The following is a 16343-nucleotide window of genomic DNA, read 5'->3' on the forward strand; positions in this document are numbered from 1 at the left end:
TGAACTTTAAGTTACAGATTTTACTTAGATTTGTGTTCCGCCGTTCACCGTTTTCTGACCAATTTTTTTTTTTTTTTTTATCCAATCTTGATATGACCATGTATCAAAATAAATTAAATAAAATTATAAAATTTAATTATTAAACAATTTAATATTGAAAAACAAAAATAAAAAAAATTAATTTAAAAAAAAATGGAAAAAATAAGAGTCAACTCAGATTACCTAAAACCTTGTGATCATGGACATATGATGAAGATAACTTGATAAAAAAAAATATATAAAGATCAATTTTCAATAAATTAAACATTGAAAAATAATATTGAAATAAATCAATTTAAAAAAAAAACACAAAAAAAAATAAAATCAATTCGTGTTAAGCTTTAAAACAGATGACCTTGGTCATGAACCCGAGAATAATCCCATAAAAAAAAAAGCCATAAAAAAACACTCTAAAAAAAGGTTAAATAAAAACATAGCTTGGAAAAAGAAAAAAAAAAAGTGAACCATGAAAAACCTCTTAAAACTGGTCTAACTTCTAAAATTCATAGCTGGTAAAATCTTGGACATGAGTTGAATCAAGAAACTTAATTCACAACCAATTTATTTTTAAAAGATGAAAACTTTGAAAAAATATCAATTATAAAAAAAACTTGCAAAAAAAAAAAAAACAAATTGTAATAAAAAGAATGTGGATAAAATTTGATAGAAAAAAAATCATCGAGTGGATGAAATAGTTAAAAAAATATTAAAAATGATCCCTAAACAAAAACAATAGCAATAAAATGAATATGAATAAAATTTTAAAGACTAAAAAAATAGAACAGGTGAAATTAAAAAAACGCTTGTAATTTCATAACACAAGCATGTTTTAATTGTTTTAAAAAAAATATATCACTCAGCATAAACCCAACTAAGAAAAAAAAGCTAACATATGGACAAACCTAAAATACAATATGGGAACCCAAAATAAATAAACAATTAAAAAAATCATGAAGAAAACAGATAATGAAAGAAACAAAGTCTTATCACTAATGATAAAATTAAAAAAACCACCAGCTTAAAAAAAAGGAAAAAAACCAAGAAAATTGGATGAACCTTTAAACCTGAGCAAAGATCTCAAACTTGCAACTCATTAAATCCTAGACCTAGACTAAATCAAGAAGCTCAATTACTAAAAAAAAAAAATATTGATTAGTCAAAGTAAATCAAACAAAGAATAATAATAATAAAAAAAGACTAAAGAAAACCCGAGATATTTTTAAAATAAGTGGAAAATCCTAGAGAAGACAAATAAATAAAAATAATTTAAAACAAAAATCTCAAATAAAACAATTAGCAATTAAAAAAATGAAAATAAAATTTGAAAGACAAAAAAATAAATAAAGGGGGGATTAAATAGAAAAATAATTATAATATTATAAATGGTTTTGGAAAACCATTTCAAATATTAAAGAATAGAATAAAAAAAACAATTAAATAATTGGCGAAAAAACCCTAAAAAAAAAATGATAAAAAGAGACTTGAGATAACTGGGTCATTTTCAAAACCAACAAAAAATTTCATAGAAAGCAAGCTAAAAAAAAAAATGAAACCCATTCTACAAAAGAAATAAATATTGAATGATGAGACATAAAAACAATTTAGCTTATACAAAGGAAAATAAATAAAAAAATCAAGCAAACCCGAGTAAATATCTTAAACTTTGTCATATCTTAAAAACTCATAACCTGTAAAACTCTGGATCTAGGTTCAATCAAGAAAGTTTAATATAAATCAATTTAAAATTATCAATTTTAAAAACTTGGCAATCAAAAAAAATAAGGATTAAATTTGATAGAAAAAAAAAATCAAAGGGGAGTGAAATTGTAAAAAAAATCAATTTAAAAAATAATTTCAAACAAAAAAATAATAAAAAAAAATAAGAACTAAATTTTAAAAAAAAATCATTGATTTGAAATTTTTAATGCGGTGATGCAAAAATCTAGGTGAGTCAAAAGAGAAGAAGATGGGAATAAAGAAATTGCTACCGGTACCAGACCATTAAGAATCTTGAAATACGAATCACCTCATCGTGTATTGTTACCGGTACAAGACCATTAAGAATCTTGAAATGCGAATCACCTCATAGTGTAGGGGGCGTCATGATTATTCCAACAAAGATGATGTAGGTGATGTTTGATGACCGGATAGCCTTTAATGCGTCATCCACTTATTAAAATATGAAAAATTAATAAAAAAAATATTTTAACATTTATTAAAACACATCAATACCCTCCATTGACATGATATTGGAATTTTTTTTTAAAAATAAACTATGATAAAAAGATGAAAAAACCTAAAATGATATACAGATATTTTGGAGAGATGGAAAGGGGAGGCAGAGAGGTTTTGAGGAGACACAAAGGAGATTTATTAAAAGATTCACGCGCCTCTGATGCGGAGTTTCTGAGTGGAAGTTGTGAAAGTTGGGGGCAAGATTTGGAAAAATCACGTGGCTCTTACACTATATTAAAAAAATAAATATAAAAATTAAAATGACACAATTTATATTACCCATCTTAAATGAGGTCTAGGTCAGTCAAGCACAATTTATATATCCAAATAAAGAAACAGAATCACAATCTCACAGATTGAGTCTCAAGTCAATCCTATATTTATTTGTCAATATTCATTCTTAAATGCATAAAATTGTGAGAGATATTGTACTAGTTTTTTTTCTTTTTCCATTTCAACCCAAAAACATCCAATAAAACCTTTTGTGTAGGTATTTTTCATGTATTTTATGCAGTGATGTGTGTCTATATATATATATATAGAGAGAGAGAGGGACAATAATAATAGCAATAGTAATTAAATAAGATATCGTTTGGAGATGCAGTATAACTACAAATTGTGTTTCTAAAAAAATTATTTTTTGTTAAAAATTAAATTTTTTTTGTGTTTCGAATTGTTTTAATGTGTTTATTTTAAAAATAAAAAATATTATTTTAATATATTTTAACATAAAAAATATTTTAAAAAATAACTATAATTAATTTTCAAACATGTTTTAAATAAATAAATAAATAAATAAAGCTTCTGAAAAATGGAATAGTTACACTGGGAAGTTGGGTAGGAATAATAATTGAATATCATTAGTGGACTTTATCGGATCAGACGCATTGATGGATTAAGAGCACGGGAATGGGATTTGCCATTATGAATTAGGGCTTAACATGCGCTTGCAATGATAAGGAATATTGTTAATGGCTGCTGAGCAGGGCAGTGCGATATTAGGTCAAAACACTAAAGCTACCTACAACTTCTTGAGATGCACACCACTTCACATTCCATGCATCTAGAAATTAAACAAATCTTTACTCCTAGACACCCAAAGAAAAAAAAAATAACAAAAATGCTAAATGTAAAGCTTCCTGTATAAAATTCTAAGTTTTAATTTTATTATTTTTATCAATACTGTTAGAAAATAATATAAATTATATCTTAAAATTTTATTTAATAACAACTTAAACTTTTTAAATTTAAAGGGTGTTTATTTCTATGGTTACTTTTGCTTTTGAACCAAGCCATAGAAAACAAAGGTTTAGTAATTAAAAAAACATGATTTATTTTATGAGGGACCCACCATGTTTTGCTTTTTGAATGCTAGTAAGCAAATAGCAGTTTCATGCTTCTTCTCTCTACCTCCATGTGTAGTTTTTCACTTTTGTAAAAATAAAACAGTGGAGAGTGAATATCCCACTCTTCACTATGTGGAGACAGTGGAGGCATTCTTCACTATCTTGCCAGACCGAATCCAGGCCTAAATTTTGTTTTTTATTATTTCAGTTGGACCAGATCTAGTAAAAAAAAATCTAATTTTTTTAAATTATGTTTCCTTGAAAAATTGATATTTAATATTATTCAATGACACTATATAAATTAGAAGAAAATCGCATGAAGACGTAGCATTTGTAAAATTTGATTGCAATCTTAATTTTGTTCATGATGATTTTTTACCTGATTTTATTGCACGCTCAAAAGACCATGAAATTGTAGTCCTTATCGGATGAACCTCGTACGTGATAGGAATTTTAGATAGGTTAATGGAACAATAAAAAAATATTTGATATAAAAATATTATTTATTTAATAATATAATAATAGTAGTTAAATCTACAATATTTAAATTAAAAACCACCAATATTAATAAATATCTTTTTTAGTTGTTTTATAACCTCAATTTAAAAAATATTTTTTACCAAATACATTAAATTATTTTTTATTTAACTTCAATTTCAATCACAGTTTTAACCAAATATATATAAATATCAAACCAACCTCAATCAAAAATATTTTTTTATAAAATAATTCTTTTCAAACCACAACTATAAAAGCTACTGCAATACCAAACACACTTGATGGTTCATTAACATGGTATTAAAGCCTTCAAGACCAAGCGGTCATTAGTTCGAATCTTATCATTTTTATTTATTTGATAAAAAATAAATACAAGGCACTATGAGCCTCTACAAGTTTGAAGTTTAAAGAATTTTCAGTTAAGACGGTGTATTAGAAAATAATATAAATTATATCTTGAGATATTATCTAATAACTTAGATTTTTGAGTTAAATTGATTTTTTTGACAAAACATGACTCCTGTTTAATGATTTGATTATCTTTTTAAGAAGTCTCATGTTTAAATTATAAAAAAAAAATAAGGCATGTTAGTTTTTTAATTTTATTTTAATTTTAATTTCAATTTCAAGTGTGAAACGTGTTAAAATAATATTTTTTTTTTTTAAAAAAAAAAAAAACAGGGTTTGACCGCAGCCTCTTGTTTCCAAATAGATTTGAAATATTAAAGTTTTTAAGAAAACACCATTACAAGAGGAGAATATTAAAAGAATTTCAATCTTTGAAATGGTGATCAAAATTCACTTTCGGTGTATTAACTATCAACTGTTAACAATTGACTGTCTAACCAGATTGCTAGCTATATATATATATATATATATATATATATATATATATATTGTAATGAAATAATAACTTGTACTGATTCTAGACTACTACTTTCACTTTAGCAAAGTTGCCTTCATTATCAACTTTACCTGCTAAAATGTTAGACGTGATTTTTCAGGAGTCACATACGACCAGATCCCATGGACCCTACAAGTGAGAGAAAGAGAGAGAGAGATGATGATGATAACGATGATCCAGGAGGAAAAGAAATGAAAACGAAAGAACTTTATGAGAAATCCATAACGAAATTGCTTAAATATGTGTCATGTTCTCATAAAACAATTATTGAATGGTTTTTAAAGTATTTTTTTTATTTAGAAATGTATTAATATATATTTTTAAAAAACTAATTATTTTTTATAACATTAAAATGATTTTAAAATATTAAAAAAATAATAATATAAAAAAACATAAAAAATTTATTATTTTTTTAAAAAATTAAAACATGAAAACAAATATGACGTTAGCTTGATGTATGCAGGAGCTGAATGGTTAATAAACAAAACCAGTTTATCTACAAAAACTACGGATTTATCATTGAGTGTCATGTTTTCTTTTACCAACTGCATGAAGGAACATACTCCGGCAAGCATATGGATGGGAGGCGTTCAAAAAGGTGAACATATAATTCCTTGTCGGTTCCGTGGAGGTGCATATGTTTAACTAATGGTAATCATTTTTGTTTTGGTTTAATTTGTTTTTTTTTTAAATAACTATACCTAATTTTTTTTAAAGAAAAAACTAAAAACGGTTCAAACAGACTGGTTTTGTTTTGGTTAGGTTTTTTAGGACAAAAACCGGTTCAAACCGGTTTGGCTCGGTTTTTTAGTTTGACTCAATTTTTTTCCGGTTTGGGTTTAGTTTGGTTTAGTTTTTTCTGTTTCAGGTTTATAAAACCGAACCGAACTGGTTGTTTTTTTTTTTAATTTTAATCGGTTTTTTTTTCACAGTTTGATTTTTTCAGTTATTTTTTTTTGGTTTTCTCGGTTTAATTGATTTTTTGATTTTTTTGTTCACCTCTATATTTAAGTGTGTGTTTGAAATTGTAATAATTTTTAAAAAATTTTTTATTTAGAAATATATTAAAATAATATTTTAATTTTTAAAAAAATATTTTAACTTAAACACATTAAAATTTAAAAAAAAAAAAAAAACCACCGTACCTAAACATACCCTGAAAAAAGAGGCAGGGACAAAACTAGCCGCTTGGATGGAATCCCTTCTAATGTGTCCGCCGGAATGTTGTCAAGGGAAGGCAGCACCTCCATTCTATTTCTAGGAGTTTTTTCTTTTCTTTTTTATTTTTCTTTAACGTTCATGCACGTGCTTCCTACTTATGCCCGTAAATAATTACCAGACATTAGTTATTTGTTTTTGGAAAAACGCTGCTCGTACTCCATTAACGTCAAATCACATCTTTGGTGAGCTTTTGTGGTAAAATCACATATCAATGTTCAATATTGATTCCACGTTTTGCTGTTTTTTTATTTTTTTTAACTTTAAATTATTTTTATATATTAATATAAAAAATATTATTTTAATATATTTTTAAATAAAAAAATATTTTAAAACGAAATTACTATCATGTTTCTAAACAATTACGAAATAATATTGAACAGCCAAGCCTACAAGATCTGATTACTAGTAATAGTTACGAAGGTTAGATGAGAAAAAAAAAAAAAAAATCCATCACGAAGGTGTAAAACATGTATCAAAGGAGGGAAAACGGGGCCAGGCGCACACACAAAGCCCATGTCCATTAATGGCTGGCTCACTTGGATCCAACTAAAGAATTACAGTTATTAAAAAAAAAAAAAAAAAAAAAAAATAAAGAATCTAGCATTTTTACTATAATACAAGAGAGAAAACACCCGGAATTGTAATAGTTTTCGCAATGTTCTCTCTATTTTAATTTTAATTTCTTGTTTTTTGGCTTCTTTTGTTTTGGTCCCTTAATGTTTAGTTTTCTCTATTTGGTTTTTTAATGTTGTGTTTATTTGGGATTAGATTTGGTGGTTTATTTTGAACTTGGACTTGAAGGTTCTTTTCAGTGACCAATATATTAGGATCTCACGAAGTCAAGAACGTGTTTTGGCATATGGTTAATGTTTGATTTTGTAAAATGAAATTTAATTTTATTGATTTAAAATAATTAAGGTTGGAGCTAAAACAAGAGTAGGGATGAAATTCAATGAACAATTTGGGCAAAACTTGAGCTTGAGTTGCACTCACTAGAGAATGAGAAGATTGTCGTGTTATGGAGGCAAATGCTTCATACTTCGACCATCAAAAATGGTGTTCCACCGTGTATTTTGAATTGTCTAGCAAAGGCTACACAATAGGGTAGCAAATGGTGCAAGTAAAGTGGCAATGTGTTGTTGGCATATCATTCTTTTCTTCTTTCTCTTCTCTCTCTCTTTGGCTTTGTTTTTATATCCATTTTGTTTCTCATTCTTTTAATTAATGTTTATATTTTTTATTTTCTTTTTTAAGGTAATCACAGTCTTATAAAATAAGGCATGGCTGTGGATGGATAACAAGGTTTGATGCGGGATTTTTTTTTTTTTTTAATGTCGGCCTTCAACATTTAGTAGATTGAGAATAGGGCTTTATGTTTTTTTTTTCTATTAAGTTATATCAATCTCGTGACCTGAGTTTCAAGTTAACTTGAGTTGTTTTTTTTTTTTTTAATTATTTATTTTCTGATTTTATCCTTTAACAATGAGTTGGTTAAAAGTTAATGCTTAGAGTTTTTTACAATTTGCTTATTATAGGGTAATCTCTTTCTTATAACTCGGGTGAGGATTTTAGATGTTAAAAATTAGGATTCATGAATTTTTTTTATTTTGTTTTTTTTAAAAAATTTTTTTTTTTTTTTTTTCAATTTCATCTTTCAACAATGGGTTTTTTAAGAGTTAGTCTTCATAATTTTTTCAAATTTTTTTATGGAGTAATCTCATTCTCATGACTTGAGTCGCGAGTTTAGCTTGTTAGGAATAAAACTGTGTGATTTTTACCAATTTGCTTTCTATTAAGTTATCATAGTCTCATGATCCTATCATGAGTTTGTGAAGTTAACTTGGGTTGATTTGAATTTTTTTTATTGTTTCTTTTCGATTTTGTCCTTCAACAATGAGTTAGTTAAGAGTTGAGTTTCATAATGTTTTTAAATCTTCTTTCTATAAGGTAGTACATTCTCATTACTTAGCTCATAGGTTTAATAAATTGACTCAAACTGCTTTTATTTTGTCTTTCTTTTTAAATTGAATATATTCTTTTATTTTTGTTCTTTAACATTTTGGCTTATAAGGAATTAAGCTTTCTAACTGATTTTGATTTTCTTTCTATGGGGTTATAATAGTTTGTGGAGAATAGTTGATGGTACCAATGAATTGGTATCGACATTCTTAAAGGAATTGTCCTTCAACATTAACATATGACATTGGTCGGAAAATTTGAGAGTGGAAAGGAAAATATTAGTGAATCTAGAAGGAATAAATCTAGAAATATTAAAAGGGGATTAGATGAAAAATTGTAAAGAATATGATAATATGTAGCCTTGAATATATTGTTTGACTATTAATGTTAGTATTTCTTTTTATGATAATTATTTTTTCAATGTTATATTTATTTCAGGTTCATCATATTCACGACAGGAGTAATATTTTAGATCATATATATTTTGTGTCATTTAGAACTAAGCAAATGTTGGTGTATTTTGTATCTCAAGAAACTATTATGACTTGAATTGTAATAACATCTTTTAAATCGAATGTATGAACATAATTTATATTATCATGTATTCAAAATTGCATGTATTTTTGTTTTTCTTATTTAAGTATTAATTACTACTCATTCTTATTATATAGATATTTTGGAAAATTGTGGTTGTACTGATGAGCATTGATGAGAATTGAGTCCCAAGATGATTAGGTTGTAATTAGATAATGATTAATTGAAGTGTATATATTATTTATTCATAACTTGGGCCTTTTTGTATAAGAAAGACTGTTAAAATTTCAATAGAATTTCAGTGAACCTTATATAAATTTATTTTCAGAAAAAATTATTTTTTATGTTTTTTCTATATTATGATTGGTATGTTGTCTCAGTAATTGGGATGTTATATTTGCTTTTTTTTATTAAAGAGTTGTTATTACCTCATATCAGTTTTTTCTATTTTTCTTCTCTATTTTTATTCTCCATCTGCTTATATGATAAGGTGAATATCATGAATTTGAGATGGACAATAAATACATGCTAGAAATACAGCCTATCTAGAGAGCCCCTAATTAAATAACAACAAAAATAATATTGTTTTGATAAAAAAAAAAATGATTTGAAATAAAATCTATCTCGTTGACGGATTTAAGAATTGATCCACCACACTATACAAATCTTATAATTTATCTTTGATATTGACCTTCTGTATTGATATGAAACAATATCTCTGGTATTAATACAGAAATTTAAATTTAAAAAGTTGATAGAGGGACCATCGGCCTAGCTGGCGTTCGACTTGAAGTTTACCACTGTCATGTTATAAGGTAAACTTCATCTCCTGATGCCATTATGGTAACACGCAAGCTTAATTATGCGATTTGCCTATGCCTTTACTTAGACGGCTGTTTTTTTTTTTCTTTTCTTTTCTTTTTTTCCTTCCTCCCCACAGGGTAAGTAGAGGGCAGAGATCATTCATTTGTGGCATTTCTCCCTAAAGTACTTTTAGCAAAGTAGGTGTTTGCATAAAATAGTACTAAATGATATGCTGTTTAGATGCTACGTTTATAAACTGATGAAACCCTAGCCCCACAAAACGCGTCAGATGAGAGGGACTCGCTGTCCCCTTTCATGTTTTTTTTTTTTTTTTTTTTTTTTTATTATTATTATTATTACTGCATCGCACAAACTCTGTTAGCCTCTGTTTAAGCCTCTGTTTAGGCGAAAATTCATGAGCCCCGGTGCATGCATGTATACGTATTTATATGCAAAAAGCAAGAGCCCTACTGGGAGCCAACCGTGTTTTTTGGAAGAAATAAAAGCACCCACGAAAACTGTGCTCTTGCCTTTAAATTTCCGCAACAATACAAATAAAGGTGTGCCAGCTGGGATTTAATAACGTGGGACCCCGTATGGCCAGCTGCCCTGTATAGCTGCTTTTCTCAATCCAAGGGGAGAGGTGCTAAATCGTGCTTAGCGCATATGGGCTTCACTCAACTTGGTGGTGGTGGTGGAGGGCACATTTGCGCCACCATGGGTAATGGGCAGAGACCAGCTGCGCTGGTGGGATGGTCAATGGCAGTGAGGGACAATTGTCCTTGCGTGAATTTTATTAGATTCGTGATTCCACTAGCGTAGCAAGTAACAAAACAAAAAACATCTCATCTCATCATGTGAGGCAAAGGCAAAGGCAAAGGATGATCCAAAAGAGGTCTCATTCAAGCAGCTGGAAAAAAAAGGAAAGGACGCGTTTGGGACAAGAGTCAACAAGCACACCACACCTAAGGAGAAGTTTCCAATTTGACTCCGCTCTTCACGAGCTTCATCAAGTATTATAGTAAATAGTGCCATCAATAGGAAAGTTAAGAACCCATGCCGACAGCTTAATTTCAAAGTCAGATAAACCGATTCCAAGCAAGCAATCTTACTAAAATCTAATGATAAAAAAGAGGAGGAAATCAAGGAGCTCATCTAGCAACAATCAAAGGGGACCTAGAATGGCTGTTCGGGTCCCGCCATGCATCTAGCCAGCCTCGATCGGATATTAAGCAAACAACACGGCGCAAATGGGTGGCCTCAGAAAATGTCACAAGCCGGAAAATGCTATTGTCAAAGTGTTCCCCACCGATATTATTTTTTTATATATAGCAACTGGCATTTACTAGATGAGTAGGATCACCGGAGCTGAAACGCCATGGATTCCCAGAAAGGTGAATCAATTCAAAACCACAACTAATCACAACGCATATAGACAAATGGCTATTGTCTCGGCAGCTGGGCAGTTTATCTATCCTAGCAAGATCTACATAATCATACATAATAACCAGTACACAACCATTTGTAAGGTTCAATCTCACAGAAGAAGAGAAATAACAACGTAATACAAGTGAAGTGTTCGTGATTATTATACTATAAATCGAAAAAACAAAAATAAGGAACCAGGTATGATAAAAGAAGAAAAAAGAAAAAAGAACACAATCGAGCAGCAGCAATGCTAGCTAGCCCTGATTATGGTCTCCGTTCCATCCCTATACATGCAACTCTCTCTGCAACCTACTGATCTTTCTCTGCCATTTTTATTTCGCAACTCAAATATTCCATAACAATTCAAATAAATATGGAGACAATTTCCCCTCTTACCTCTCTAAATTGTCTTCTTTGCTTCAATTCTTTAACAATGATCAGTAATAACAATGCAATAAATCTGACTGAGACCATCTGCAAGAGATGATTCAATCATGTAAACTGCCCGGACTCTTTCTCAATTTTCTCTAGAAGAGCGACGAGAATCGCCCACAAGAGGAAAAAAGAAGCCCTGATAACGAAATCCATAGTATTTCTCTCCTTGTTTGATGGAAGGTTAGAGGTCGGAAATTCTCAAAAGAATCAATAAAAGGGTGGTGGTGGAGGTGAAGCATAAGAAACCCCTGTGATTGGTGGTAAAGGTCCCTCATACACTGGAGTCGGAGGTGGCGGACTTCCATAGAGTACGGGTGGAGGTGGTGATGGGGGTGGGGGTGGGTTTTCACATGGAATTGGCGATGGAGGCGACAATGGTGGGGGAGAATGGTAGTAAACTGGTGGTGGTGGTGGTGGGGATGGTGATGGTGGTGGCTTATAATGTATAGGAGGAGGCGGTGACGATGAAGGTGAGGGTGGAGGTGGTGAATACTCTATACATGGTGGAGGTGGAGGTGGAGGCGGTTCTATACAAGGTGGGGGTGGAGGCGGTGATGAATAAACTGGGGGAGGTGGAGAATTGACAGGAGGTGGTGGTGGAGGTGATAAGTAGGGATAAACTGGTGGTGGAGGCGAATGTGGAGGTGGAGGCGGAGAGTGTGGTGGTGATGGGGGTGGTGGGGAGAATATTGGAGATGGAGGTGGTGGTGAATTTGGTGGAGGCGGTGGTGGGGAACGTACACATGGAGGTAATGGAGATGGTGGGGGTGGTGTAGGAGGCGGTGGGGGAGACAGGGATGGTGGCGGCGGCGGTGATGATGGTGGGGGAGGTGGAGTAGGAGGCGGTGATGATGGTGGGGGAGGTGGAGTAGGAGGCGGTGGAGGTGAATACACTGGTGGAGGTGAATATACTGGTGATGGTGGAGAAGGTGGGGGAGGCGATTGAGGGGGTGGGGGTGGTGAATATTCTACACATGGTGGTGGAGGTGGAGGCGGTTCTATACAAGGTGGGGGTGGTGGGGGTGGAGGAGAGTGATATGGGGGAGGTGGAGAATTGACAGGTGGTGGTGAAGAATAAACCGGTGGTGGAGGTGAGGAATTTGGTGGAGGTGGGGGCTGTGAGTGTGGCGGTGGTGGGGAATTTGGTGGAGGTGGTGGCTGTGAGTGTGGCGGTGGTGGGGAATTTGGTGGTGGCGGTGGTGGGGGCCGCACACATGGAGGTAATGGAGATGGGGGTGGGGGTGAAGGTGGTGGGGTGGGGGAGAAGGCGGTGGGGGAGAAGGCGGTGGAGGTGGTGGTGAATTTACTGGTGGGGGAGGTGGTGGGGGAGGTGGCGGGGACGGAGAAGGTGGAGGGGGCGGGGGCGGAGAGTACACTGGTGGAGGGGGTGGAGGTGGAGAGTGCACTGGTGGAGGGGGAGGGGGCGGAGGTGGAGAAGAGGGTGGAGGTGACTGTGGAATAACAACTGGTGGTGGAGGTGGAGGTGAAGGTGAAGGTACCGGCATTGGAGGTGAGGGAGGGGGAGGGGGAGGCAAAGATGGAACGAAAGGAGCACATCTAAACGAGCTACAATCAACCGGTCTAGACAAAAATGCGTTACATTGTGCAGCAGATCTCTGTAATGGTCTTGCTGGCAAACAATTCCTCCTGTCACTGAAATCCGGTAGACTCAAACACACTGGTGGCTCTCCAGTGAAGAAGTTATAAGAGAAGGTGAAGTTCTCCAAATTCGGCAACTTACAAATACTTGCCGGAATCTTCCCTGAGAGCATGTTGTGAGCTACATTGAGTTGTTCAAGACTCACCATTCCACCAAATGCGTCCGGTAATGGACCCATTAATTGATTGAAGCTAACATCCAAGACTGTTAGCTCTTTAAGCAAACCTATCTCTGCTGGCATGCAAGATCTAAACCCATTGTTCATGAGGATAATTTCATTGAGGTTTGACATGTTACCTAAGCTTGACGGCACACATCCATGAAATTTGTTGTTCGCCAAAACGATGACAGATACTGGGGAGTTGCCAAGATTTTCAGGTAGATCGAAAACGAACCTGTTGTGATTGATAAAGATTGCATCCAAGTCCTTGTCAAATAGCTCTTTTGGTACAGTACCCTCAAACTCGTTGAATCTCAGATCCAAGAATTTGAGTGAAGGCAGCTTCAGCACAACCTGTGGAAATTTCCCAGCAAACCGATTGTTGCTAAGATCCAGTTCAAACAGCAGCCTCATGTCCTTGAACTTGCGAGGTACAGTCCCACAAAACCTGTTAGAGTTGATGTGAAACAATGCAAGATCCACCAGCAAGCCAAGCTCCTCAGGCAAGTACCCTGCAATATCACCGTGGTTGAGATCAATGCCGGCAACTGTACGGATTGTTTTGTTGTCCGGAGCTGGAGCGCAGAAAACCCCCTCATAGTTGCAAACTTGGGATCCAACCCAATTGGCAGTCAGGTTTAGAGGGTCTGAGAAGATGGCTTGTTTCCAAGCCTGTAATGCTATGTAAGCATTTCTAAGTCTTGGATTCGGAAAAACAAGAGATGGGTCTACTGTGACTCTCTCTCCTCTGTCGCCAAATTCGTCTTTGTAGTAAAGAAGCTGCCGCTTCTTGATGTACATAGCGTCGGCGTCACTGAGACCTCCATAGCTAGAGATAGTCGGTGCTTGCTTAGCATCAGAGAGGCACACAACTGTGCCAAGAAACAAGGCAATGAGAAGTGAGAGATGAAGATGGGAGTTGGTCGTCTTCTTCATCTCACATGAGACATCTGATATACGAAATGCCACTTTCAGTTCTTTTGGCTCTTCTTTCTACCACCTCCCTGATTCTCCCCCGAAGTAGAGTTGCAAGAGAATGGGTTGATGAAGCAAAAGCTATGCAGTTCGAGATCTGAACACAGAATGTGAGAGAGAGAGAGAGAGGGAGAGAGATTTGAGGAGAGAAATGGGGATGTGTTTTTGGACGCAAGGAGAGAGAGAGGGGAGATGGGGTTTTTTCTAGGGATTTTGGAGATATGTGTGAAGGTGAAGAAGAAATAATGCATCGAAGGACAGCTAAATCACAGCTCAAAGCCCACCAGATTCTCTCTCACTTTCTTTTTTCTATTTCTTTTTAAAAAAAAACTCCAAATCCACTCCGCTCTCTCATCTCATCATATGCCACTTTTTCGCGTCACTTTCTCGCCCGATATGAATGCTACTTTAAAATTTTAAATTCTTTATTTTGAAATTCCATTTCCATGCACAGCTCATCTTTCTTTTTTTTAACAATATTAAGAAGCGGCTGGAATGATGTAACTAGTTTTGAAACTCGTTGCAGTCTAACGGGTTGATTTATAATCCGGTTAATCTAAAACTAGAATCAATTTTAAAAAAATAGAAAAAGTTAAAATTTAAAATGACCTGATTGGTTGATTTAATCCCCGGCTAACTCGGCAAAACTTGGTCAAAAATCCAGTTACAAGCCGTTAATTTTTTTTTACTAAAACAATGTAGAATTGACCATGACGATTAATTACCCAATCAAAACCCGGAACTGATATTATAGGCTAAATTTAAAAATTCTGATATTGTAGGCTTGTTAGCACCGAAATGATTTGTTTGGAATTGGATTTTAAATAGTATTTTATAAAATTAAAAAAATATATATTTAGAATTATTTTTTTATATTTATAAAAAAATACTTTAAAAATAATCACTATTATATTTTTAAATTAAATAAACAATAGAGACAGAATATCTTCACCTACTAGAAGAAATCATTCCAATAAAAAAAAATTTAATTGGTTTTGTACCCTTATTATGAGCCACTTTGCTTATTAGAATCCCTTTTTAATTTTGAAATCCTAGTTGACTTTAAGCTCCCCAAGCAACAGCTGTAACAAACCCTTAATCTTTCATCAATTTATAATTATTTATTCATTTAAAATAAGATAGTAGAATACAGAAAATGAAGCTTCTTAATGGGAAGTCGGTGGCTTCTAATTTCCGGCGAAAAGTTGACCGAAAGATACCAAAAACAAAAAAGAAAGAAAGAAAATGGGCCATGCCGTTTCCGGTTAAGGTGATATCACGAGATCGATGTGAAACTTTCACGATATTTTGGTAATTTGGACTCACAGCTGTAGACGCGGCGGAGAATGTAATAAGGATATTTTTCTTGCTAGCTGTTCAGGAATACGACGTTATTGTTTTTTAAAATATTTTAAAAAAATATATTATAATAACAAAATTTAAAAATTATTTGTAATATTAATATATTAAAAAGACAAAAACATTTAAAAATTAATTTAAAATTAAAAAATTATTTTTTAAAAAATACTTTTAAAACATATAAACAAATTAATTCTATATTTCTATTAAAAAATCAAATATCATGATTTTAAAACAAATTGAGGGTGTTATACCTTTACTGTTGTTTTCAATTAGTTAAATTATTTTATAAAACATCTGTTAAATGGATACTTTTCATATATATCATGGCACTCACTCTTCATTTATTTGAAAGTAAATAAAAAGAAAAATGGAAAATAAAATTTTTTATTATTTTAATTGGGTTATTTTTTAGGGCTATTACAAAACCTGTAATTCTAAACCTAAAAACTACAATAAAAAGATGATAAAATTGTATTATATGATAGAATTTATGCTTGTTATTTTTTGGTTTTAAATAACCCATAAAAACATGAACGGATGGGAAATTTTCATTCTAAAGCATCATTTACATCTTTATTATTTAATTTTTTATATTTTATTTTTAAATTTAGATTTTTGTTTTCTTATTTAAGATATCAACTAGCTATTGTGTCTATGCGATATTATAGAGCACTTTTTAAATTTTATTTTTATTTAATTATATGATAGTTAAAATAAATATTTGTAATTTATTATAATTTTAATTATTTTTTATTACTAATATTTATTTTAACTATCATATAA

At 32.2% G+C, this 16343-nt stretch overlaps 1 protein-coding gene across 3 annotated transcripts; it reads right to left on the reverse strand.

Annotated features, from left to right (window-relative positions):
- Positions 1-11105: 11105 nt before the first annotated feature.
- Positions 11106-14446, reverse strand: LOC118054139 (leucine-rich repeat extensin-like protein 4). 3 transcript variants are annotated; one of them, XM_073406202.1, is made up of 2 exons: positions 12739-14440; positions 11106-11701 (listed from the first exon to the last, which is right to left on the reverse strand). In XM_073406202.1, exons 1-2 carry the CDS (start codon positions 14157-14159, stop codon positions 11611-11613), a joined length of 1512 nt encoding a protein of 503 aa, XP_073262303.1. In that variant the 5' UTR covers positions 14160-14440; the 3' UTR covers positions 11106-11610. The 3 variants fall into 3 exon arrangements, with proteins under 3 accessions (XP_073262303.1, XP_073262301.1, XP_073262302.1); XM_073406200.1 differs by lacking the exon at positions 11106-11701 and adding an exon at positions 11755-11912 and having other exon boundaries at positions 12390-14444; XM_073406201.1 differs by lacking the exon at positions 11106-11701 and adding an exon at positions 12372-12494 and having other exon boundaries at positions 12555-14446.
- Positions 14447-16343: the final 1897 nt, after the last annotated feature.

This window comes from Populus alba, chromosome 18 (assembly GCF_005239225.2).
Source record: "Populus alba chromosome 18, ASM523922v2, whole genome shotgun sequence".
In the NCBI taxonomy this organism is placed as follows: Eukaryota; Viridiplantae; Streptophyta; class Magnoliopsida; order Malpighiales; family Salicaceae; genus Populus; species Populus alba.

Coding starts and splice junctions, on each gene's coding strand:
- LOC118054139 (XM_073406200.1), bottom strand. CDS start 14,159: ATGAAGAAGACGACCAACTCCCATCTTCATCTCTCACTTCTCATTGCC.